Source organism: Dermacentor andersoni, chromosome 1, assembly GCF_023375885.2.
Source record: "Dermacentor andersoni chromosome 1, qqDerAnde1_hic_scaffold, whole genome shotgun sequence".
NCBI classification, from domain to species: domain Eukaryota; kingdom Metazoa; phylum Arthropoda; class Arachnida; order Ixodida; family Ixodidae; genus Dermacentor; species Dermacentor andersoni.
The window spans coordinates 56,795,335-56,820,473 of NC_092814.1; the positions used below are offsets into that span (position 1 = coordinate 56,795,335).

At 44.5% G+C, this 25,139-nt stretch overlaps 1 protein-coding gene across 3 annotated transcripts in view; it reads right to left on the reverse strand.

Moving 5' to 3' along the window:
- Positions 1-25,139, reverse strand: part of mbc (dedicator of cytokinesis protein myoblast city) — a 107,943-nt gene that overhangs the window by 48,108 nt on the left and 34,696 nt on the right. For all 3 annotated transcript variants that reach the window (XM_050190917.3, XM_050190918.3, XM_050190916.3), the window contains exons 23-30: positions 12,630-12,809; positions 12,448-12,554; positions 7,280-7,503; positions 6,979-7,172; positions 6,812-6,884; positions 6,629-6,729; positions 6,477-6,535; positions 3,211-3,416 (exon numbers count right to left, since the gene is read on the reverse strand). In XM_050190917.3, coding sequence (XP_050046874.1) covers positions 3,211-3,416; positions 6,477-6,535; positions 6,629-6,729; positions 6,812-6,884; positions 6,979-7,172; positions 7,280-7,503; positions 12,448-12,554; positions 12,630-12,809 — 1,144 coding nt within the window. The remainder of the gene's footprint in view (positions 1-3,210; positions 3,417-6,476; positions 6,536-6,628; positions 6,730-6,811; positions 6,885-6,978; positions 7,173-7,279; positions 7,504-12,447; positions 12,555-12,629; positions 12,810-25,139) is intronic.

The window sequence follows — 25,139 nt, forward strand, 5'->3', positions numbered from 1 at the left end:
ACTGCAAGAAAAGACCTGACAAATGTAATGTAAAGCACACCAACAGTTCGCAGAATGCTGAATAGGTGTAGTTTATGAAGTTCCTTTTAGCTGCAGTCACTTTTACGTAGGGCAGACAAGTCATATCAATTGGAGATGAACTCAGCATAAACGTTTGTTGACCAGTAGAACACTGTCCAACGTTTCGTTCCACTGTCGCGATTGCAAGTGCCCTCCAAAGTTTGCAGACAGTCTAGTTTAGTGCAGACATCACAGCAAGAAAATTCCCCTCATGGTCAAGGCTTGGCATATTATTGATAGCGGTAATGCATATTATTGATTGGCATATTATTGATTGGTGGTAATGCACACGTAAATCGGCTGTTGATTATTTTGCACGAAGAGTTGTGATGCCTAAGCAGTTATATTTTGCGAGTGCCCACACGTGTCCATGATTGACGGGTTGGCGCTGCCTTCCCTTGAGCATGTGCAGAGAAGTTTTGTGTGTTACTTCTTTTCTACCATTGTGCAACCTTTCAGTTGATAATTGCCATTTATCTTGTCTTTCTTGTTTCTTCTTGAGCCCTTGTTTGCATGCTTGCCTTTCAGTAGGATGACTTATACTACCAATTCTGCCAATGTATTGTGCAATGACACAATGTGAAAATAATGCTGATGAAAAGTGCACCAACTAAAAAGCTGTGTTGTGTTCCCTCCCAATGTTAATCTAATCAATGCACATAAAAAGTGACTGACTGACTGATTGGTTGATTGACTGATGGGGCTTAACGGCCCAAGCAATACTACGGCTATGAGGGACAGCATAGTGGAGGGCTCCAGTTTGAGCACCTGGTGTACTTTAATGTGCACCTATATCTAAGCGCACTAACTTTTTGAATTTCACCCCCATTGATATGTGACTACACATCTGGGCATTGAACCTACAACATGTTTAATGCAAAACGTCATAGTCATTGAGCTACCATGGTGGGTGCACAAAAATGTGAGATCCCTAGAAGCAACAATTCTAAAATGACAGCTCTGCCCCCTCACCCATTCCCCCCCTTTCTTGAGGCTGTGGCTAAAAGTACACCCGACATATGCCTTCAACTTTTTTTTTTTTTTTTTTACAGGCACGTTAAACAGATCTGGCAGTTTGTTTACGTCCACTTTATCTCGTTGATTTCGGCAGGTTTCATGTTAAGATATGTTGAGCAAAAGCATGTGGAATAGCTAATTATGCACTTCCCTCGTGTCAATGTTCCTATTCTTTGTGTTGCGGAGGAGCACTGCTGAGTGAGCGCAGTGCGACAGATTGGCGCACTCATCAGTGCTGCAACAGCTGCCACACCAGCTTCCACAGCAATTATGTGTGCTTTCACAGAACGAACATTCATCCATTCACTGCCTCTCGATGCGACATTATGACATTGTGTGCTTCTCAAAAATGACCACAGATGCAATTACACTCAGCTACCTATCCACTTGATTGATTGGTGGAAATGCATCCATGTTGCAGCTCTTGCCTGTTGACTGCATATTTTGCAATTACTAACATGCAGAAGGCAAAACTGTGATGCACAAATTAACAGAAATTTTAACTAACCTGAAGCAGCAAAGCGTAACTCCTCATCAAACAGTTAGCTCTGCTAACTGCTCAAGTAGCTTTGAGCTGTCATTCGCGAACAGGTGTGAGTAATCCTTACAGCGTAATATTACATTAAATGAAATTCTGGGGTTTTAGGTGCCAAAACTACAATTCATTATGAGTAATGCCATAGTGGGGGACTTTGGGTTAATGTTGACCACCTGGGTTTCTGTAAAGTGCACCCAATGCATGGTACACAGACGTTTCTGCACTTCACCCCAATCGAAATGTGGCCGCCAAGCCTGGGTTTTGATCCTGCACTCGGGCTTAAAAGCGCAACACCATAGCCACTATGCCACCACAGCGGGTTGGCGTTATATAGGGCATCGTGCTTTTTAACAGATGTTTGGAAGTTGCTATAGGCATTCCATGTGCCATAAATAAAATGTTAGAGCAGAACATACATAAAGTGCACAAGAATGGGCCTTCGAAAATGCCGAAATCAACAAAAGTCATGCAGCACATGCTTCAACAGTTTGCAGTCAGTGGCTATTATTACGAGCACAAAAATCATTGGAAGTTACCTGTTTTAAGCATTGTGGTAGAATCTTCTATTGTGACGCTAGGGTAATGGAGCTCGATGTCAGCAAAATACAATTTTTGTTTCTTTTCTTTTTTCTTCTTTTCTCTCTCTCTCTCTCTCTCTCTGCAATAGTTCACCTGACCTTGCGAAACCCACTTTTGCTACTTACACCCGACAAGAGCGAGATGACAGCAAGCAGTGCACCCTCACACCAGCTTGACAGCCACATCAACCAGGCTGTCATATCACGTGTTTTTTTACATGTGCTAGGGAGCATGCGCAGCGGCAGAATGAAGATACTCTACAAACAGAGCAATAAATATACTTAAATGCGTGACCCGATGGTCCAATAGATGTGGTTGTTGAGTGGTAGTTGGGACATGCTGCTTGCTGTCATCTTGTCATTGTCATATGTAAGCAGCAAAAAAGGTTTTATCCACGTCTGACAAACTGCTGTAGAGCATCTAAAAAAAAATGAAACCTGGGTATCACAGAGTAACAACCGATTCTACCACAACGCCAACAGTGAGCTACATGGTGGCACTTCTGTACTTGCTATATTACTCACTCACTGCAAACTTTCGAGATTTCTGCTACATTATTTCGTTACTTTTGGCATTTCTGAAGGCACATTTCTTGTGTGCTTTACATACATTCTCCTCTAACCTTCCACCTATAACATATTTAACACCTACAGCCACTTCTAGACGCCTCTTTCGTTAGAAAAGCAAGCCCACAGCTACGTTGGCACTGATTGCCATCTATGTGAGCTACTGCATGTAGATTCTCTCTTATGTTTATGCTGAACCCCACCTAGCAGATGTGATGACGGCACAGTATGTGTATATGCTGGACAGTGCTGTACGTATTCTAACCAGCCTGAAGGTAGTGTGAAGCTTCACAGGATGCGGTTTTGCAGAATAGGTTTCACCCTATGGATTCACCATATCTAAGATTTACCAGATACATGCAATGTATATTTAGAGACTTCCTTTTTTCTTAATAAGAAATGAGCAGGAGTATAGTGATTGGTTGCATAGTAGCAAGGAAAAGAATCCACCTCTTGGAAGTTTCCCTTGATCTCAAGGTTGTGCACATAGCAGTCATCTTGGTGGATGGAGGCCGACTTGCGTGGGGAGTAGAACTCGCATTGCATCATGTCAAAAAAGATGGGAATGGTAGCTTTTCGCAGCTCCACTTCAGGAATCATGGTCATCTCAAGAAATGGACCCACCATACCGGGCACAAAGTGGATCTTGTTTTGGCCTGCACATTTTGCACCAACACAGAAACAATTAAGCTATCACAAATGCCACTCTGTCATCATATGTTTTTTCACAATTTGGTCATTATCATTACACTCATGCATCATTATTATGACCCTTGTTTATTATGGATTACTTGAATTATGACAGCTTTCTTGGAAATGAAGTTTGTCCAATGTGTTTACAATTTGTTAATGTGGAAACTTTCTGCTTATGCAGTCAAAAGGCTGAAAATGCACAATGTCCTCAGGAGACTGCACATTTTAGTCTCTAATACTACAAACATTGTTCGTATGAATGAAACCTTGGCAACCCTAATCAATGATTTTTCTTTCATTAGAAATTCTAAACTGCCTAGGATAAGAGAATAAAAACCAAGATGCCCCAGCAGAACAATTTCCCTTCATTGTTTCCTAGTTTCATTCTTTTTCCATATTTAAAGATAAGCGGAAAAGGGAAGCAGTGATAACATTTTACACTGTCAGTTTGCATTGCCATTTCCTGTGATGGACTACATAGAATGGCTGCTACGAATGCATTGCAGGAGCTGCGAGTTAAAGGCTCTCCTCTGATACAGTGACAGGAATGCTCAAAATTCATCCACTATCTTTGCACAAATAGCTCTTCAATAGACTAGGGCTTGAGTCCACACAGTTCATCAAATCTCAGCTAAGAAATTGCAGGACGGGTGTCCAACTGATATTATATGCAATTCTACGATGCTAGATGCCTTTTTTGTAGTGTAGGACTTCACTATTATGTTTCCCCGCATTCACCAAAACAGTAGTGAGCTTGAGCTCTTCAAGTAAGATGGCTAGAGCCATGCCAGTTAACTGCACAATAAAAAAATTCAGGCATTCTCAGTGAGAATAGGCTCACATGAAAACAGCCGTGCTTTCAGGTACATGCACATTGCTTGGAAGGAGCTTCTTTCTTTTTCTTTTTTTCAACAATGAAGTGCTTCATATTACTTGCACATTTAATTCTTGACTGTTCTCAACACCCTTGCATGGCGCAATGTGTGATAAATAATTATTAATCATAAAATCTTAAACCATCCACACAGGTGTGATCAAACACAATAAACAAAAACAGTCTTCCTTTTGTACTATTTCTATGGGTGTATAAAAATTTTCTTTTTGAGTAACATTACTCCTTTGCTCTGAAGTCAAGCACATAAATATTACAGGATGTGGCAACTTAAAACATGCAATCCTTCCTGAATTCTTGATGGCTTCAAACAAGTAAAGATTCCCCTACAAATTATGACACAAAGACGTTGTGACAAACAGTATTCACTTTCACTTAATCACTATAGGCAGCTGTTACCATCACCTCAACCAAACTGAAGTGTTAAGCAGCAGCTTGTATAATGTGCTGACCATTTTTTTTTACTTCTCTTGGCATTGTGCTACCAATTTATCATTATAGTATGTCCCCAATTTTTTTTTTTTTTTTGCATTACACTTTCACTGGTTCATTTTAGTACTAAAGCACTACTAGCCTACCAACCTGGATTTCACCTCTGTCTGTGTGAAGCCTCTTCATACGCGCGTTTATTCACGTACATTTCACATGCACAGCCTCTTCTCCTTTTCACAAATATGTCCGCGTGCGTATGTGTGAAATAAATATGAAAAGTGAATCAGGTTCACATATAAAAAGTGAATCAGGATCGTCTTTAAAAAGGATTCGTCACACCACGTGCAGCAAACAACGAGCTTGGCAACAGAGGCAATGGGAGTCGACTGACGAAGATGTGGCCAAGTGATTACGACTGCAGCAACAAAGAAAACAATGCATGGCGTTGAAACATGCCACTGAATCTGCTGAAGATTGACAGCAGCTATTGGAGAATGACAGATTGCACAAGCATGTCAAGTGCGCTGCCGAAACAGATGAACAGCGGCAAGCCCGACTAGCTACGCACGTTGCGCACCAGCATTGCAAGGCTGAGGAATGTCTGTCTTTGGCAACGGTTGCGACGACCATCTTCAAGAGGGACTTCATTGACAGCACATTTTGCTTTGCGTCTTCTGTGTGTGACAGACTGTGACACAAGAAGGACTTGGACTGCATCATGGCCCCCTGTACACGACCTTGGCTTTGACCTTTCCCGAGGTTGAAGAATTCTTTTCAATTAAGGTGGGTACAACGTGTAAGTGTTCGCTTGCCTCAACCTTTGTACTCTGTGCCTTTGTCCTCTGTGAGCAATGGAGGAGTGCATTATTTCTCCTTGCATACCCTTCATGCAAGCGCGAAGGATACTCTACAACACTGGCCAGTACGGTGTGAACCCACAAAACGGCCTTTGTGCAAGTCTGCAATCCTCCTCCTCCTGTGTCCCCCCGAGTAACCCTGTATGCATTATGCAACCCAGTGTGCATGACAATGAGTATCATGTGTGCAATAAAACAACAGTTTAACAATGACATCACAACTGCAAAGGATTTAATTAGCAACCGGTCAAACAACGGCCTAGCAATGCCTAACTTGGTGTAAGAAAATGGCTAATTTGGTGCAAGAAAATGTACGTTCATATGATATTCCGTGGTTGGTGAAGCCAAACAGTCTGTAATTCTTTTATCTCCAAATACTTCTGCTGATTTCATTGTATAATGTCATCAGTTCTGTATATGCATAATTTTTTTTAAATACTGACTAGGCATGTGATTTAAATATTGTATGTTTTCTTGTCCTTAGTTATGCCACATTTCTGTTCAGCTGTGTATGGTTGGCAAAGCTTACATCAGGTAGAAAATTTCTGCCTTCAGCCTAGTCATCCAAGAACATGCTCGTCTAAAACCATCACAAACAAACAAACAAATAAATAAGGATAAGCAAACAAACATTGTGCTTTTAAGTGACAGACACCAAGCTAGCACTACCCTCAAGTATGGGTGTTTTTCAATTTGAACACTGTAATCATGTCACTATGCGAAATTTCAGAGCAAAAATGTGAGATTTCTTTTATTTGCTCTGTAAGATCCAAGTAGTGATATTAAAATTTTTTTTTAACTAAAAATGCCACACGAGGCCAATGTGACAAGTAATGCCATACCGAGGTTGAACCACATCTTGCGGATTTCAAATCCTGTCTCCCGCCTCATATCTTTGTACCTGGAAGAAAATTGGCCAAGATAATTAAAAGCAGCTGATGCTTAGTGAAGCCTATAAACATTCCAAATGAAATGACAGTGAACCAAAACAAACCTGGCAATTATCTTGTTTCGCTTGTTGTGTGAGAAGTTCTCCAGCTGCAGTGCATCTTGAGTGAGGAAGGCTATGGCACAGTGGAAGTAGTTGTTCCACACCTGTTGCAAGAAATGAAATCATGTTTGCCCATTCTGAGCAATGATGGAATTACTATCAGTAGAACAGGAAACAGGTACAAACCTGGTAATCAAAGGGACTGGTAAATCTATCTCGAATGGTGTACGAGAAGTGACGCAGAGCCTTCAGCATGACACTAAGCAGAGAAGAGGTTGAGGAGGCAGAAGATACAGTTGAAAAGTTTGTGCATTTTGAAGTGCAAAGCAAAAGCTAAGAGGAAAGGCAAGTACCTGTTCTGTAGCATTATCATATCATTCCAGTCCTTCGGGTAAACATTCTTACTGACCAGATCTTTGAAGACTAGTAGAATTTCCATTAGAAAGTCAAGAAGATCTGTGGGTGTTTGAAAGTGGTCTAGGTAGCTGTGATAGTGGTACTTGGTCATTTGCCTCAGTATTGAAATCATGAGAGCCACAATGTTGCCCTTGAGGAAAAAAAAAAAGTTAGCATGACACACCTCGGTGGAATGTAATAACAGAAGACAAGCATGCACGTCAATTGACATCAAGTTTTTAGTTCATAAGAACATACCACAATAGGCAAAGACCGGTTGGTCCTAATTACAGTCTGGATCACAGTCCTCAGGACTGAATGCATGACCACTGATATGTCTTCAACAGTTTGTGTCCGGTCATGGCCATGAAGAACCACCATGATGTCACTTAATATCTTGACACAGAGCTCTAGCTCTTCCCCTTTCTCCATGAGAAGTTGCACATGTTGGTTGATCACAGGCAGCAGAATGGCACGGCATTCTAGGTAGAACAGAGTAATTAAATATGCTGATGCTTTGCAAACTCGCACAATGCTGGGATTCTAAAACAACAAAAAACTAACATTTTTACTTCTAGAGCTCTTTCTGCCACACCGCTCCAACCCAGCGGTGCAACTCATGCAGGATCACGTTTGTCATGACAAATGTGATCCTGCATGGCAAAAATCTGGCATAGTAGGCAATCAGAAAAATCCTACAATGAAATCACTGGTGCTTTAACACTGTTTAAAAATTTAGGCTAAAAGCCACGATCATCTTACCATTTAAAATGATGACATAAAAGCAATGGCTAACGCACTTGTTTATTCTCAACCTGATTTGCAAGCCATAAGATGTAAAAGTCTGACAGACACAAATTCTTGCTGAAATAGGACAATACAGTCGAACCTGTTTATAACGGACTGAATGGTTCAGTGAAAAGTTGCTGTCGCATCAGTAGTTCATTATATGTAGACTTGCCCTTCAAAATGCGAAAAAATTAATGACATTGAAGCTGTCACCGGCAGTTATGATTCGACACTACTTAGGTGCGAAAATCAGATTTTGAGTACCTTCATTTTTGTTCCTGGTACTTTGCTGCATCTAGCTGTAAGTTTTCGTTAAAAATGTAATCTAAAGAACGAAATACAGCATCATAGTGCTTTCAAAATGACATGTGGCTGGTTCCTATCACCTGCCATTTTGAAACTAGGAGTGCATCTGCTGCCATTTTTTTCTCCTACAGTTTGTCATATATCATACAATCAGTGGGACACGGTATATGGATTCTGCAAATGCTAGCGAAGCATTCTAGTTGGCCGGAAGCTAAAACTCCTGCGGCAGGCCGTCATTTTGCAGAGGTCTTGATGTTACAGCTGCAGAGCTGGCTAAACGTGCACCAAGAGCTGCAAAGTTAAATTTTCTATGTCACTTCAGCCAAAAAGAATCATTATCAGCAATGTGTAAACAAAGCGTTCATGAACCGTAAGCGCCGATTCTTTGCAACTTTGCATGGTAGTGGTGCATCGTGCTGTGTTCACAATGTTCACGCTGACCTGGGCTGCGGGAGTATCGATGGCAACATTTGGGTGGCCTTTAGTCCAGATTTTCCAAACAGAGTACATAATAGCGTTGTGCACATGGTGCCACCGTCGTAGCCTCCAAGATTGTACGCGGTGCCACCAAAGTGCCTCATGGAGAACTGTGGCTTTCGGCTTTGAACCTACAGCTACCGTACTGCCTCACCCTGAAGCATACTGGATGCGTGCCTTGAAAGCATAGTTACCCTAGCATGGGTGAAAGAGTTTTCCTCGCAGTTTTTGACATTCGTGCATGGCACTCGCTCTTCTTGGTGGTCGTATCTCCATTACGGTTGGGCTACTGTGGAAGGGCCTGCTGCCGTGCACCCAGTTCAATCACGCTTTCATGCTTCAGAATTTCACATGTGCCCTCCTTTTGCCACTAACAAACTTGAAGTGTTTGTTGTAACAATTGCAACTTTTGAAAATGTTCGTTATATCTGGACGCAGTTTCAATAGGCAGGGTTGGAAAATTGTAACTGCAGTGAAATGTGGTCATTATAGCTGATAAATAGTTATATTTGGGATCATTAAAATGGTTTCAACTGCAGCTATAGAACACCCTTTTTTTCAATTCTTGAGGCTGATTACAGCCCAAAGACACTGGAAAAAAGAAAGAACATGTACAGAGAGGACATGAAGACACCCAAGCAACATGCTTATATTCTTGTCAATCAACCCATTTGTACTGTAGCACATGCACACCTACTTGCCCGTGCCAGTTTTCCCCATTCACTTGATTTCAAGTAGGGCTTAGTCCTAGTTGCACATTTTCTTTTTTTCAGCTCGTGTCTCTAAAGCTATAATCATCTTCAAGAATGTTATATCAATTGGTTCAAGATCAACACCCTTCCTCACTTTTTTTCTATGTTTTGCTCAGCATACTGTCAACACACTGCAGACGGTGATAGAGTTTCTTCTGAAAGGGTCGCCAAAGCAAAGACAGGAATCTACAGCTATAGCTCCTACAGCTCCTCGAAAAAACATTTTTTAAATATTTGTACTAGAGATTTGAAAAGCAACCCACTTATAGAGCATTACAAGCAGCTTTCAAATATGTGATTAGTTTCTGTGTAGCAACTATAGTTCTTGAGTTATCTCCTAGACAATGGCAAAACAGAGTGATTTTGTGGGCATTTTATTGTGTAATAAATTTTCGCAAAAAAGCTTTGTTCAGCAGCTTATTTAGCTCTTTGTAGACCGCTAAGTGCCAATATCTATTCAAACAGCATCTACAGTTACTGCAACTATGAAAAAAAAACAATAGGACACTTCAACAAACTTTTTTCACAATCACATGAAAATAACCTTGTACATTTAGAATTGTCATACATGTACTAAAAAAATGTGGCATACATACTCTTGAAGCCATGTACAGTGCTGATACCTTCTTGAAATTGCAATATCTTCCAGCACTAGTTACAAAAGCACAAGGTTATATTTCAAGGAATCGAGGAAAAAAATTAGTTGAAATGCTATATCTTTTTGCATAGTTCCAGAAATTGTACATGCTGTTTGGCTAGATATCGGCACTTTGTAATCTACAAAGAGCTAAACAAGCTACAGCCCGATGCTTTTCGTGAAAATTTAGTACCTAAGAAAGTGCCCACAAAGATGACTATATTTTGCCATGGTGCATTACATAACTCAAACACTACAACAGCTACACAAGAAGTAATGACATATTTGAAATCTGCATAAAGAACTCTATAATTAGCTGATTTTGAAACTTGTGGTGTAAGCAATAAAAAATAAGTTGTTGCGGGGAGTGTCTCCCCTTAAAAGTCACCTAAATACAAATGCTTCACAGAGGCAGAATGTAAACAGTGTAATTCTCTGGCTTAGCAATTGGGATATTCAAATGTTGCAAGTACTACCAAGTGTCGCTGTACATATTCAATGCCATTGTAAAAGTAACATAGATAGCTCTTGAAGCAGCAGTAAGACTCAGAGCTTTTGTGTCTAGCCACATAATTTCCAGCTGAGGGGTGGTCCCAATATAAAGTGCTATGATCTACCCTGCACAGTCCAGAAACAAAAATAATCCTTTTAAGGTACACTTATTTTCAATAATTCACTGTAACAGCTGCTATTCTTAAAATTATTCAGTGTGCACATGCACAAGATTTACTGACAAAAGCATCAGCCACGTATTTGTATGGAAAGCTTCTGAAACTGTTGTAGACAGGATCAATATGTTCAGTCATCGCTAAACCAGCGTTATCTCGTTAAGCACAGAAGAGAAATTGTTAACAATCTAACATTAAGGGGACACTAAAAGCAAATATGAAGTCAAGCTAAAGTGCCAAATTAATGCTCGAGAACTTCTAAGGCGCCAACATTATCCCAAACAGAACTTTAGTAATTTAAAAACTGAGGTAAATGCAGGACACGATTTGAGACTCCACTAGCCTGATGAAGTATGAACTCCTCATTAATATGCTGTCAATATTACTCAATCATTTATAATATCATTGCATTGCATTATAAGATGCAAGAAAATGCTACTCGTTTACTTCTATTCGATTCTCTAATAAGAGCTTCTTGACATTAGCCTTGACAATGATGCCGGCAGTCGAAAGGTTTCATTTTCGCGTAGTGCAGCGCTGGTATTGCTGGCTTGCCATCCTCACACGAACTGTAAGTAGCAGAGAACGAGGTCCATCGTAACGAACGTTGAAGATCGTGTTTACGATTGGGCATGCATTTTCCCTCCTGCTTTTGCACTGTTGGCTTTGTCTTGGCTTGGTTTCTGACCGCGCTTCTGCGTTTTGTGCAAGAAACCATAGCGCCGGCTGTCAGGCACTCTTTTGCTCAATGTCAGCAGCAAAGGGTGGTGATGGTGTGCGCAACATCTCCACTCCCCGCTCAGGGGCGAGAGATTTGAATTGCACGAGAGGTATGTGGACATTTTAGACTTGATGTTATATTATAGCTAAGTCCTTTCTTGGCACGAAATGAGCCTTGCGAGGATTCTGGAATGGTATATTAACAGTCCACACTGACTTAATATTTGCCTTTATAGTCCCTTTACCTTCCAAACATACAAAGAGGTGTCTACTGCCAAAAAAAAAAGATCTTCCTGCTGACTGACAGAGCAGGAGACACAAGCTACGAGCAAGGATCAGTTTGATGCATTCTGTAACCTGTGAACACAACAAAATGATATAATACACTTTTGCATCGGACAAAAAACTACCTAAAAAGGACAACAAAATGGAAGCAAGTTTTTCTTCACAAAGGATGCCAATCATACCACTAAAATGCTTCATGCTGGTATGGCTGCTAAATTGCTTCAAACTTCGTGGCAACTAACAGTGTGTCAGTGACATCCTTGCCCCTTTTAAACATTATGGTTCAAGTACGAACTTACCTAATATTGGACATCTCTTAAATAATGGGATTTAAACATTTTTTTCCTTGAGGTAGGTAAAAAAATGACAATATGTTTATATCTCTTCAAAGCTTAGTGTCTGTGACAGAAAAAACACTGCTGGATATGTGCTTTCAATCTTATTTCCCCAGCGTCTTCTTTTTCATGTTACATTCAGCAGTAAGGAGTAAATATGAAAAGCATAATGCCCACTTATAATGCATAAAGTTTAGGCAACTCTAGAGTAAAAGGCCAGCTAAGAGAAGCACTTCAAAACTTGTGCACAGTCCAGTCAAGTTTTCACAATCTGCTCTTACACTACTCTAATTAACAGGCCTTAGCCAATATGCTTAGATGAAAATACACAACAGTATCAGTAGCCAAATACTACTAAGCCTACTATACTTCTTTTACCTAGAGTCCAACATTGTATAAAATGAAGCACTGAGCAGTAATGGGGAAGGACTCCATAGGTGGTAAAAATTTAGCTTACCTGGAAACTTAAACAGCTCACTATGAACAATGTCATTTACACACATCATTTTTTGTTTTGTGAGCCTTTCAGGTGGCAGATTGTTGAGCAGCTCCGTAACAATATGGCTGAAAGAAAGTGGTCCAGATGAAGCTGGTTCATAGAGACCTTAAGCTGACGTGCCAGATAGTGCTCGCACTCACCTTAGCTGCTCTGCACTGAAGACGTGCAGGATGTCAGGAATGGTGGCAGGAAAGTATTTCAGGCAGGCACCTTGAATGAGCAGCACAGTGTCAGCCTTGTACAGCATCATGCCAGTGATAGACTTCAAAAGCTGCTCTAAAGAGAGCTCAAACTGTTGAGTCCCTTTGCCTTCATTCAAGCTGAAACAAACAAAAAGATTTCTTGTAAACATATGGACAATATGCCAATTGAAAGGAAGTTTTTTATTTTCAATACCAACCATTACACAGCTAAAATTGTTATATGCATGCTCCAAAATGGGTGACCCCAAGCGAACATTTCAGATTATACTGACACATTTAGAAATAAAGCTTTAGTGTTGAAGGAAGCATGGGTCAAGGGGTTGCTTTCACACCAATGGCACACCAAGTCCAATTTCCTTTACTTACCGTGGTACAGCATTTTTATATTATACAGAGTGGCACCCCATAAGGTCAGCCAACAGAGAATTAGTACATTAAGTAGACAACATTCTGTCCTCCCCTTAAAAACAAGCAAATAAAAACAAACACTAAAACGATTATCAGACTATGGAAGCACACGAACAAACCACAGCAAACATGAAAAGAAAAAAAGCACTGCACATAGACAGCAGATGCAATATCGGAATATTATGCTGGAATGTTGGTAGCTGGCACCCTGAATCACTGTGGTACCTTTCATATGCATCACCACTATGCACTCACACATTTGCTCTTACACGATCATAACACTACTGTGCTGAAGAGTCGCCGACTACTTTCTCCACATCAAAGAGAAATGTGCCTTCAAGAGGCACTGACACAAAAGTTTTGGATCTTATCTTTTCTGTTGTAATAAGTAGCTAATGACCCAGTTATCCTGGCACGAAACCTCATTTGCTTCAGTGCACGACGGTTAATTATTTGGAGCGTTGTTTATGGAGATTAGTCCAAGCATAGATTTCAGAAAGCAATGAGAGGGGACACAAGGTTTGGAAACACAGCTGGTCACCTGATCGCACAACACTTTGATGTGAACATCATAGTTTTGAAATTCTATGAGATTCGCTGTTGCGAGTTGTTTGCCATACGATGTCCTTGCCATCCTCATCATCATCCTTAATTCACCGTCCAGCGGCAACAATTTTCTACAGACAGGAATCGCTGCCATATTAAGTGTAGCCAATCACTTTTAGGTATAAGCCCCTTCAAACCAAGCAGCTTTTCCACGTGGAAACCCTGCTGGAACAACGGCTTTGCTGTCAACAGCTGCCGATAGGGGGTGACACAGGTCCATGCTAGTGCCATCTCGGCAACAGCCTGCTTCTCCGTAGATTAAAGCAAATTTGCATTTTCTTCTTAAAAATTGGTCAAGTTAAAGCACCATATGCTATAATGAACCACCCGACCAATTAAATGTGATATTTCTGCAAATTTTCAGTAAGGCAAAGCAGACGAAACTGTAAGATCCAATTTTTTTATACGCCCGAAATAAGGTGAGCAAATGCGGCTACTTATCAGCAGCCTTCACTCCTTGCGTCCAGTGACGTGCATGAACTTAGTCCACTCCTGCCATTAAGGGTAGGCGTGTGCAAATATCAAAATTTTTCTAATATGAGTCGAATACAAATATTTAGCATCGAATGTCAAATAGAATATCGAATAATGATATGCATATGCACTTATTAGCAAGTTGGTTTATTTTAACATGTTGTAATATTGCGATTACATTGTTAAGGGTAAAAAAGTTAAACTAGTAAACCGTTATACTAAAAGATTGTGTATTTAGCTCATGTTAGCTTTGGAAACTTAGAAGGAAGAGATCCAGACACCGACCAAAATGGTTAAAAATATATTTACGTTCTGGCTCCCCTACGGGAGCTTTGTTCACAATGAAATCCTTGAGATAGAAATCCAATGAAAACCTGACCAGACGGGCTTCAGTCCTAATCTCCACTTCATCCCATAGGTTTGGAAAATTGAGTAATTTCCGCCAGTTGTCTGTTCCACCAACCTGTGCCTTATTATACTGCATAAATTTACCGTAAACTCAGAGGCATTTAAACTTGCACCAGTCGTCACTCACTGCATATGTTGTCAAGCAATAAGCTCAGGATTGGGGGTGAAACCTGCAAAAGAGTGCACCCTCACTGTTCGCAAACCTGTGCCCCTAGCTACTGAGAGACTGGCTTTCCTGACAAGGTCAGACATCCAATGGCTAAGCGTGTTTTACAGGCCTTGAGTTAAGGCACTGAGCATGATCTCAGAAGCTGCATGTCATCGAGTGTGCTCGTTGAAATGAGATAGCTGTTCCAATAAAACGAACTTAAACGAACATAAACGAACGATAAAACTTTGGTAACAAAGCATTGTACCCGTAGAAAATGACGATAAGCTCTTGAGCGCCCAAGTCCTGGTTTTTGCTACGATGCCAATCTGCTAGTGTACCGAGCGGTAGGCTTAAATTAGTGGAGCACTCGACCGGCTATCGCTCGCACTATCCCTCCCTGAGATACGTGCTTATGCGGACCCCTGAGATACGTGCTAATTCTGACGCTGCCTGACGTCGGTTGTTTCGGATTGCCGACTTTCCCCTTAAACTGAAAACCGATCAAAAATATTTCGGTTTCACTCCAAAACAAAATAATAAATAACGTTTCAGCTACGTTTTTCTTCCGGTCAAAATATTGTTTTGTTTAATTTTTGTTTTTGCTACGTTCCGACACACTGAGTATAGCACTATTCAAACCTGTAGCATAGCATGGCTTTGCAATAATGTGTGCCTGGACTGGCCAACAAATGTAGAATTGTGCACTGTCAGTAGATTCTCACTGCATAAAAGGTGAATAAGTAAGGTTATTAAATATGTTCAAGACATACAGCTTCACTAACAGCCTTGTTGCAACAGAAAAGGTTGCTCTCAAAAATAATATTGGAGCTTAAAGAGGTGCTGAACCACCCCTCAGGCTTGGTGAAAAAACACAGTCCATGGATAAGCACACCCGGGTGTGAACATCTCACCTATACTTTGCAGTTGTGCGTGGCGCGTGGAGCTCACAAGCAGAATGCAAAGAGACCTTTTCCTCAAACGTTCTCTTTTTAACAGAAGCCTGTTCCTCACTTTTTTCTGGATGCTTTATTTCATAATATAGCAGATTCCCATATGCGGCTGCTATTGGCTAATAGCTGACATCAATCAAGAAGGGTGTTTGGATCAGTGCACATCTTCCTTCCTTCAGTTACTGTGTATATTTACTGACAGGTTGAAGTAAGCAAAAGCCTGCTTTCGAATTCGGATAATAATTACGCACTTACAGCAGAAGCCGACTATCGTCTGCGCACGCTCGGCCATGGCCGCCTACGTAAGAATTAAACTTTGGCCACCCTGCCTATCGGTGCTGTAGCCATCAGGTCTCGTTAATTTCGGCTAGTTTTGAACACTCAACTAGCCTCGAACCACGCGAAACTTAAGGTCAGACCACACACGCACTTGCCAGTACCGCTCACTCCTGGCTGCTCCTGGTTAGATACCTCGACAGACTTTGCTTCGGATTGAGCTATTGATAGCGCTTCAAAATGTGCAAGTTGGATGTGGCTACTATCCGTCAGTCAAGCTGGTGCAGGACAAAGCCAGTCCGCACCATGTAGCACGGTCAAACTATGAGCGCGAGTGCACACTCAAGCCCTGTTGTGCACAAAGCAAACGTTGTGCATAAGCACTACAGTTACATGTAGCTGCGGTCAGCTATGTTGCGGAGATATTGTCGTGGCCACCTCTGGGTGCCACGATGAGTCTGCTGGCTGAGCGCACTGCGGCTCGGTGAAGAACCACATTTGGCGCTTCGTAGGTGCCAAAATTGGAAATAATGGCATCTACATAAAGATCCAAAATCAAATTTGAATGGTGACGTTCAGTAGACGGAGCATTGTAGGCAGTCTTCGCCGTGTAAGTAATTCAACAAGGAGCAGAAACGCAGCTTAAGGGCATGTTCGATTGCCAAAAACTCCACTTCTGCTCAACACATTGAGTACATTTCATGGCGAACTATTTCTGAAATAGTCTATTTTAACTTCAAATGCATTTCTCGACTTCGATAAGTGGTTCATGGCCCCTTTAAAACATGAAATGAGTAAATATTAAGAACATTTTATGATGACAGGTTTGTGACAAAACAATCTAAAACAATCTAAAGCCATAATTCTCTTTCTTAATAAAAAAAATTAAATTGTGAAGTTTTACATGGCAGAACCACAATCTGATTATGAGGCACACCGCAGTGGGGGACTCCGGAAATTTGAACCACCTGGGCTTCTTTAACATGCACCTAAATCGAAGTACACGGGTGTTTTCACATTTCACCCCCATCGAAATGCGGCCGCCGTGGCCGGGATTCGATCCCGCGACCTCGTGCTTAGCAGCCCAACACCATAGCCACTAAGCAACCACGGCAGGTCTTTCTTAATAAGTATCAGCCTTTTGTAATATGGTTATATCCCCAGTTCCTAAGTATTTCCTTTTCTTTATCAAGGGTAGTTATCGTGGGTGTCAATTATAGTAAAATAATCAGTATCAGCCTTTTGTAATATGGTTATGTCCCCAGTTCCTAAGCATTTCCTTTTCTTTCTCAAGGGTAGTTATCGTGGGTGTCAATTATAGTGAAACCCACTTTAACAATATTTAATATTCAACCGGGTTGCATGAAAAATAACATGCGGAAAAAACATCCAAAACATTTTAATTATGCAGAAAGAAGTAGAGTCGAACCTACTGATAGCATTACCAATCATTAACAACAATTTTATGTAACAATGAGCAGCCCTGTGAACTTTTGTGTGCATCCTATGGCAAAATGAACCGCTCACTACAATATTCCCATGCTGCATTATCGGCTATAAAAATTAAATCTGGCTTCTGGGTATTGCGCCTGATGATATTCTCAAAAACCAGGAAAAAAAAATGCTCACCGCAGCACCCTCCTGTGTGCCGTGCATGCCATACGGCAGCACGTGTTCACCATATTGTCACGTGGTAGTGACGGTGAAGAAAACAGCAATACGGTGGAATACAAAACTAGCTTTTATTGGGCGAACCTGTGCCCACAAAAACAGGCTACACTTATAGCACAACGATAGCGGCGAACACGGTCGGCGACCGTCGGGAATCTGATCAGCGGGTCAAGCGCGTCGGCTTTTATAGATCAGTTGTCGAATGTTCCAGATTAACCGATGGGACTCGCGTGTCTTCCACAAAGTTCTACACTATTCGCGTGGCGCATAGATGCAATCAGATTACACAAGTTGTGGTGAAAGACAGTGGACGGAACCATCGATAACATTCCAGAAACTTCTTTTACATGCCGGCGCGTCCTGCGCTGCGCGATAACATTTGTTAGGCGGCCAAACGTGGTCGCCCGATAAAAATAAGTACACGTGTCATTACCCCCCTCTTAAAAAGCATCGACCCGATGCTGCAAACAAATGAAAGTAATAAAAAAAGAAGCAGTCGTAGCAAAGAAAACAACAAAATAAGGAAGTTCGTCAGCGTCCATAAAAGGGTTTAAGGCGCACCACGTGGACCACTTCAGATCGTGCGCGGCGCCGCTGTGAATGCGAAATGCCGTCTGGCACGACCTCATAGTCCAGTGCGCCAATACGTTGGATGACCTTGTAGGGTCCGAAATAGCGTCGCAGTAGTTTCTCACTGAGTCCTCGTCGGCGTATCGGGGTCCATACCCAAACACGATCGCCGGGCTGGTACTCGACGAAGCGTCGTCGGAGGTTGTAGTGTCGGCTGTCGGTCCTCTGCTGGTTCTTGATCCGCAGGCGGGCAAGCTGTCGGGCTTCTTCGGCGCTGGAGATAGGTAGCGACGTCAAGATTCTCCTCGTCAGTGACATGCGGCACCATGGCGTCGAGCGTCGTCGTCGGGTTCCTGCCGTAGACCAGCTTGAACGGCGTGCTCTGTGTTGTTTCTTGCACCGCCGTGTTGTAAGCGAATGTTACGTACGGCAGGACCGCATCCCAGGTCTTGTGTTCGACGTCAACGTACATCGCTAACATGTCGGCGAGGGTCTTATTCAGCCACTCCGTAAGACCATTCGTCTGCGGGTGGTAGGCCGTTGTCCTCCTGTGCCTTGTCTGACTGTATTTCAGAATGGCCTGGGTGAGCTCCGCTGTAAAGGCCGTTACTCTGTCGGTGATGAGGACTTCTGGGGCGCCATGTCGCAGCAGGATGTTTTTGACAAAGAATTTCGCCACTTCGGCTGCGCTACCTTTCGGCAGTGCTTTAGTTTCAGCGAAGCGGGTGAGGTAGTCCGTCGCCACGACGATCCACTTATTTCCGGTTGTTGACGTCGGAAAGGGTCCCAGCAAGTCCATCCCAATCTGCTGGAATGGTCGGCAAGGAGGCTCGATTGGCTGTAGTAATCCGGCTGGCCTTGTCGGCGGTGTCTTGCGTCGCTGACAGTCTCGGCATGTTCTGACATAACGGGCGACGTCGGCGGTCAGGCGCGGCCAATAATACTTTTCTTGTATCCTCGACAGTGTCCGGGAAAGTCCGAGGTGTCCAGCGGTCGGATCATCATGTAGGGCGTGCAATACTTCTGGACGAAGTCCTGACGGGACAACAAGAAGGTAGTTGGCGCGGACTGGTGAGAAGTTCTTCACGAGTAGATTGTTGTGAAGCGTGAAGGAAGATAATCCGCGCTTAAATGCCCTGGCGACAACGTCGGTGTGCTCTTCCAAATATTCGACGAGGCCTTTTAGCTCCGGGTCTGCCCGTTGCTGTTCAGCGAAGTCTTCCGCGCTTATCATTCCAAGGAAGGCGTCGTCATTCTCGTCGTCTTGCGGCGGCGGGTAAATGGGGGCGCGTGATAGGCAATCGGCATCGGAGTGTTTTCGTCCGGACTTGTAGGTTACAGTGATGTCGTATTCTTGTAGTCTGAGGCTCCACCGCGCCAAACGTCCTGAAGGATCCTTTATATTCTCTAGCCAACACAAAGCGTGATGGTCACTGACGACTTTGAATGGCCTGCCATAAAGATAAGGGCGAAATGTAGCTGTTGCCCAAACGATGGCGGGGCATTCCTTTTCGGTCGTAGAATAGTTGTCTTCCGCTTTTGACAGCGACCGGCTAGCGTAAGCTATCACCTGTTCGACTCCGTTTCTCCTCTGGACTAGAACGGCACCGAGGCCTAGGCTACTGGCGTTAGTATGGATTTCTGTATCGGCGTACTCGTCGAAGTGCGCAAGTACCGGCGGCGACTGCATGCGTCGTTTGAGTTCTTCAAATGCGTCGGCCTGCGGCGTTTCCCACTTGAACTCAACATCACATTTAGTTAGACGTGTCAACGGCTCGGCGATGCGTGAAAAGTCCTTGACAAAGCGCCTGTAGTAGGCACACATGCCAAGGAATCTACGCACTGCCTTCTTGCTGATCGGTTGCGGGAACTGTGCGATTGCAGCTGTCTTTTGCGGGTCTGGACGGACACCAGACTTGCTGATTACATGGCCTAGGAACAGCAGCTCATCATAAGCGAAGCGGCATTTTTCCGGATTCAGAGTAACTCCTGACGACTTGATGGCCTCTAGTACTGTCGCAAGCCGCTTGAGGTGATTGTCGAAATTTCCAGCAGACGACGACGTCATCCAAGTAAACGAGACAGGTCTGCCACTTCAATCCTGTTAACACCGTGTCCATGACGCGCTGGAACGTTGCAGGCGCTGAGCACAGTCCGAATGGCATAACCTTGAACTCGTAGAGGCCGTCTGGGGTGATGAAGGCCATCTGTTCGCGATCTCTTTCGTCGACTTCTATTTACCAATAGCCAGACTTGAGGTCCATCGACGAGAAGTATTTAGCGTTGCAGAGCTGATCCAATGCGTCGTCTATTCGTGGGAGGGGGTATACGTCCTTCTTCGTGATCTTGTTCAGACGACGATAATCGACACAGAAACGTAGGGTACCGTCCTTTTGCTTCACCAAGACTACAGGAGATGCCCACGGGCTTTTGGATGGCTGGATGATGTCGTTGCGCAGCATTTCATCGACTTGTCCTCTTATAGCTGCACGTTCTCGCGGCGAAACTCGGTAAGGGCTCTGGCGGAGTGGTCAAGCGCACTCCTCGGTGATTATGCGATGCTTGGCGACTGGTGTTTGTCGAATCCTCGATGACGTCGAAAAGCAGCCTTTGTATCGTTGGAGCAGACTTCTCAGCTGCTGTTGCTTAATCACGGGGAGACTTGGATTAATGTCGTAGTCTGGTTTGGGAACCATCGTCGTCGGGGTAGATGCGGCGGAATCCCAGAGGACAAACGCATTACTGGTTTCCAGAATTTCCTCGATGTACGCGATCCTCGTGCCCTTGTTGATGTGCTTGAACTCCTGGCTGAAGTTTGTCAGAAACACTTCAGTTTTCCTTCCACGCAGTCGAGCGATCCCTCTTGCGACGCAAATTTCACGGTCTAGCAGTAGACGTTGGTCGCCTTCGATGACACCTTCTACGTTAGCGGGTGTTTCGGTGCCGACCGAAATAACAATGCTGGAGCGAGGCAGGATGCTCACTTGATCTTCGAGCACACTCAAGGCGTGGTGACTACGAGGGCTCTCCGGCAGTATCGCTTTATCTTCCGACAGCGTTATTGACTTCGACTTCAGGTCGATGATTGCGCCGTGTTGGTTCAGGAAGTCCATACCGAGAATGACGTCTCGTGAACACTGTTGGAGGATAACGAAGGTGGCAGGGTAAGTCCTGTCATGAATGGTTATTCTTGCCGTGCAGATTCCAGTCGGCGTGATGAGGTGTCCTCCAGCAGTTCGAATTTGGGGGCCCTCCCATGCAGTCCTAACCTTCTTCAAATGGGCGGCGATGTGTCCACTCATTACGGAGTAATCGGCCCCTGTGTCGACTAAGGCAGTGACTGCGTGGCCGTCGAGAAGCATGTCGAGGTCGGTGGTTCTTTGTCTGCCGTTGCAGTTGGGTCTTGGCGTCGGATCATGGCTGCGTCGTGTTGAATTGAAGCTGGTACGTCGCGTCGTCAAGTCGTCTTTCGTCGGTGTAGTCTTGGCTTCCTGACTTCGTAGGGACGGCGGCGTGTCGTTATTATGTCGTCGAGATGGTTTCTTCGTCGTCTTCGGCGGCGGCGGAGGATCTTCGTCAGTTCGACGAACAGCAACCGCACCTCCATCGGTTGCTGCTTTTAGTTTTCCGGATATGGGCTCGCAGAGCGGCCCCAGGCTGGGCCGGTGTATAGTCGGCGCTGCGGTGACAGGTAGCGGCCTGGTGACGGCGAACGGGACGGTCGTCGAGAGCTCCATTGAGTAGCGGCGAGGTAGTCGGCGATGTCACGTGGGCGCTCTCCAAGCAGTGGACGCGGCGCGTTGACAGCGAAACCTCTCAGTCCCAAATCGCGGTATGGGCATTGGCGATACACATGGCCAGCTTCTCCACAGTGATAGCAGAGCGGGCGGTGGTCGGGGGCGCGCCAAATGTCCGTCTTCCTCGCGTAGGTGCGCTGAGCGACGGGTGGGCGTGCTGGCGGCGGCGGCGGCGGACGACGGAATTGCGGCGTTACGGGGCCCTGGCGCGGTCGCGGAGGGGGGCCTTGACGGCGTGCGACGGCGGCGTAGGTCATCGCTCCTGGCTGGGGCTGCGGTAACTGAGGTTGCACCTCAGGAACTCTAAGCGATCGCTGAACCTCATCTTTCACGATGTCGGCGATCGAGGCCCCTTGAGGCTGCGACGAAGGCAGGACCTTGCGCAGTTCTTCGCGCACAATGGCCCTGATGGTCTCTTGTAGGTCGTCGGAACCCAATCCTTGGATGGCGTACTGCGGCGTGAGCCCCTCGCGGTTATATTGCCGGGTGCGCATCTCCAGAGTTTTCTCGAGCGTCGATGCCTCTGCAGGAAACTCAGCTACGGCCTTTGGCGGGTTACGAATAAGTCCGGCGAAAAGTTCTTGCTTGACGCCCCGCATCAGGAAGCGGACTTTTTTCTCCTCTGACATTTCCGGGTTGGCGTGCCGGAAAAGACGGGCCATCTCCTCCGTGAAGATCGCGATCGTCTCGTTTGGCAGCTGCACTCTGGTTTTTAGTAGTGCTTGGGCTCGCTCTTTTCGCACGACGCTTGTAAACGTTTGCAAGAAGCCGTTTCGGAAGACGTCCCACGTCGTTAAGGTGGCTTCACGATTCTCGAACCAGGTCCTGGCGGCGTCTTCCAATGCAAAATAGACATGCCGCAGCTTGTCGTCGCTGTCCCAACTGTTAAACGTAGCGACCCTCTCATACGTCTCCAGCCAGCTTTCCGGGTCCTGAAATGTGGAACCGCGGAACGTCGGTGGCTCCCTGGGCTGCTGCAGAACTATTGGGGCTGCTCCGGCTGCCATTGGGGCTGTCTTCTTTGTCGTCTCTGGACGAACTTCTCTGATGATCTTCTTGGTCGTCTCTGGTAGAATTCCGTGTTCCGGGGGCAGCTGCTGTAGCCGGCGGCTTGCTCGATGTTCCGGGACGGCGCTGGTGTTGTCTTTGCGGTCCGGGCTTGGATTACGGCTTGTTGGGCGCGTCCGGTACATGAACGTAAAGCACCTCCACCAGATGTCACGTGGTAGTGACGGTGAAGAAAACAGCAATACGGTGGAATACAAAACTAGCTTTTATTGGGCGAACCTGTGCCCACAAAAACAGGCTACACTTATAGCACAACAATAGCGGCGAACACGGTCGGCGATCGTCGGAAATCTGATCAGCGGGTCAAGCGCGTCGGCTTTTATAGATCAGTCGTCGAATGTTCCAGATTAACCGATGGCACTCGCGTGTCTTCCACAAAGTTCTACACTATTCGCGTGGCGCATACATGCAATCAGATTACACAAGTTGTGGTGAAAGACAGTGGACGGAACCATCGATAACATTCCAGAAACTTCTTTTACATGTCGACGCGTCCTGCGCTGCGCGATAACATTTGTTAGGCGGCCAAACGTGGTCGCCCGATAAAGATAAGTACACATGTCAATATTGCCACCCTAGCATGCCTCTGCATCATCTCCCTTCAACCCCTTTGAAGCACAAGTCGACACTGGCGACGTCGGAGGGGTGGAAAGAAGAGAGAGAGGCACACGAGGCTGGTGATGTGAAGAAGGCGTTCACTGCGGAAGCACATTTTTTTCCTCTCTCTATCTCTTCTTTCCCTTCTTTTCAAGGATGTCTCGTTTCGGCGCACACATCCAGTAGCCAGATTTCATTGTTATAACTGACAACGAAGTATGGGAACATTGTAGTAAGCGGTTTGTTTTACCATAGAACGCACAAAAGTTCACAGTGGCTGCTCATTGTTATATCCGATGTATTGTTAAAATGGGCATAGTTATAAGTGAGTTCAACGTAGTATATGCAATGGTACCTTATGTGCACAATATTGGAGTAATTGCAACATTACTTCTATGGAGGCCAGGCAGGCTGCAAAAATAATGCGGATTACTCCTGTCCCTACATCTGTTTTATGATAACTGATCTCTAGCACTTATGGAGATCATTCTATTAAATACATATACACAATGCAAGAATAGATATGGACAATGTAATAGCAAAAATGTTGACAGCCACTTTAGCATACGCTAAAGAGGATGAAGGCAAAAGCCTACGCGCTCACGAGACATTCATTAAATTACTTGACACTCTCACCCGAATGCTTTGTTACTTTCTTTTACTTGTTTTCTCCCACCAAAGGTCGTGGGGGTTTGAGTACCTTAATTAACTCTATCTTATTTAACTGTGCCTTAATTAACTTTGCCTTAACACAAAAATTCATGTGTTTGACTCCCACTAATGATCGTGGGTTTGACCATCAATGGTGGCATCGTCAATTTTGGTGAGATAGAATTTCGGTCCCACCAAAGGTAGAGGGTTCGACTTACACCAACGTCATGGGTTCGAGTGCCTTAATTAACTTTGCCTTAACACCAAAGGTCGTGGGTTTGACTCCCACTAATGATCGTAGGTTTGACCATCAATGGTGGCATCATCAATTTTGGTGCCATTGAATTTTGGTCCCACCAAAGGTAGAGGGTTCCACTCCCACCAAAGTCGTGGGTTTGGGTGCCTTAATTAACACCAAAGGTTGTGGATTCCACTCCCACCAATGGTCAATGGGGGCACTGTCTTCTGTTGTGTGCATGGTACCGGGGAGGGGAGGGAGGGGGATGTTGTACGCGATCTGCTTTGGAGGCTCAGTCTAGGTGGGCCGATGGCTCGTAGTTTTGCATGTGCTGTGCTCTGGCTGCTCAGTTTGCGTTGAAGCGGTAGACAGCGCAAAGGTCACTTCACTCACTGCTGCTGCCGCGATTCCTCTTGCCAGCATTTTGGCAGTGAGCGTCCACGGTCATCGAGTGTGATGTGTTCATGTTTGCCTGTGCGCGTTGACACCATACGCGCTGACACCATGCTTGACACCAGCAAATGTTTACAAGGGGGCATTCTACTTCGGCGGCTGCTTTCTTGAATACGATCTGCGATGCAG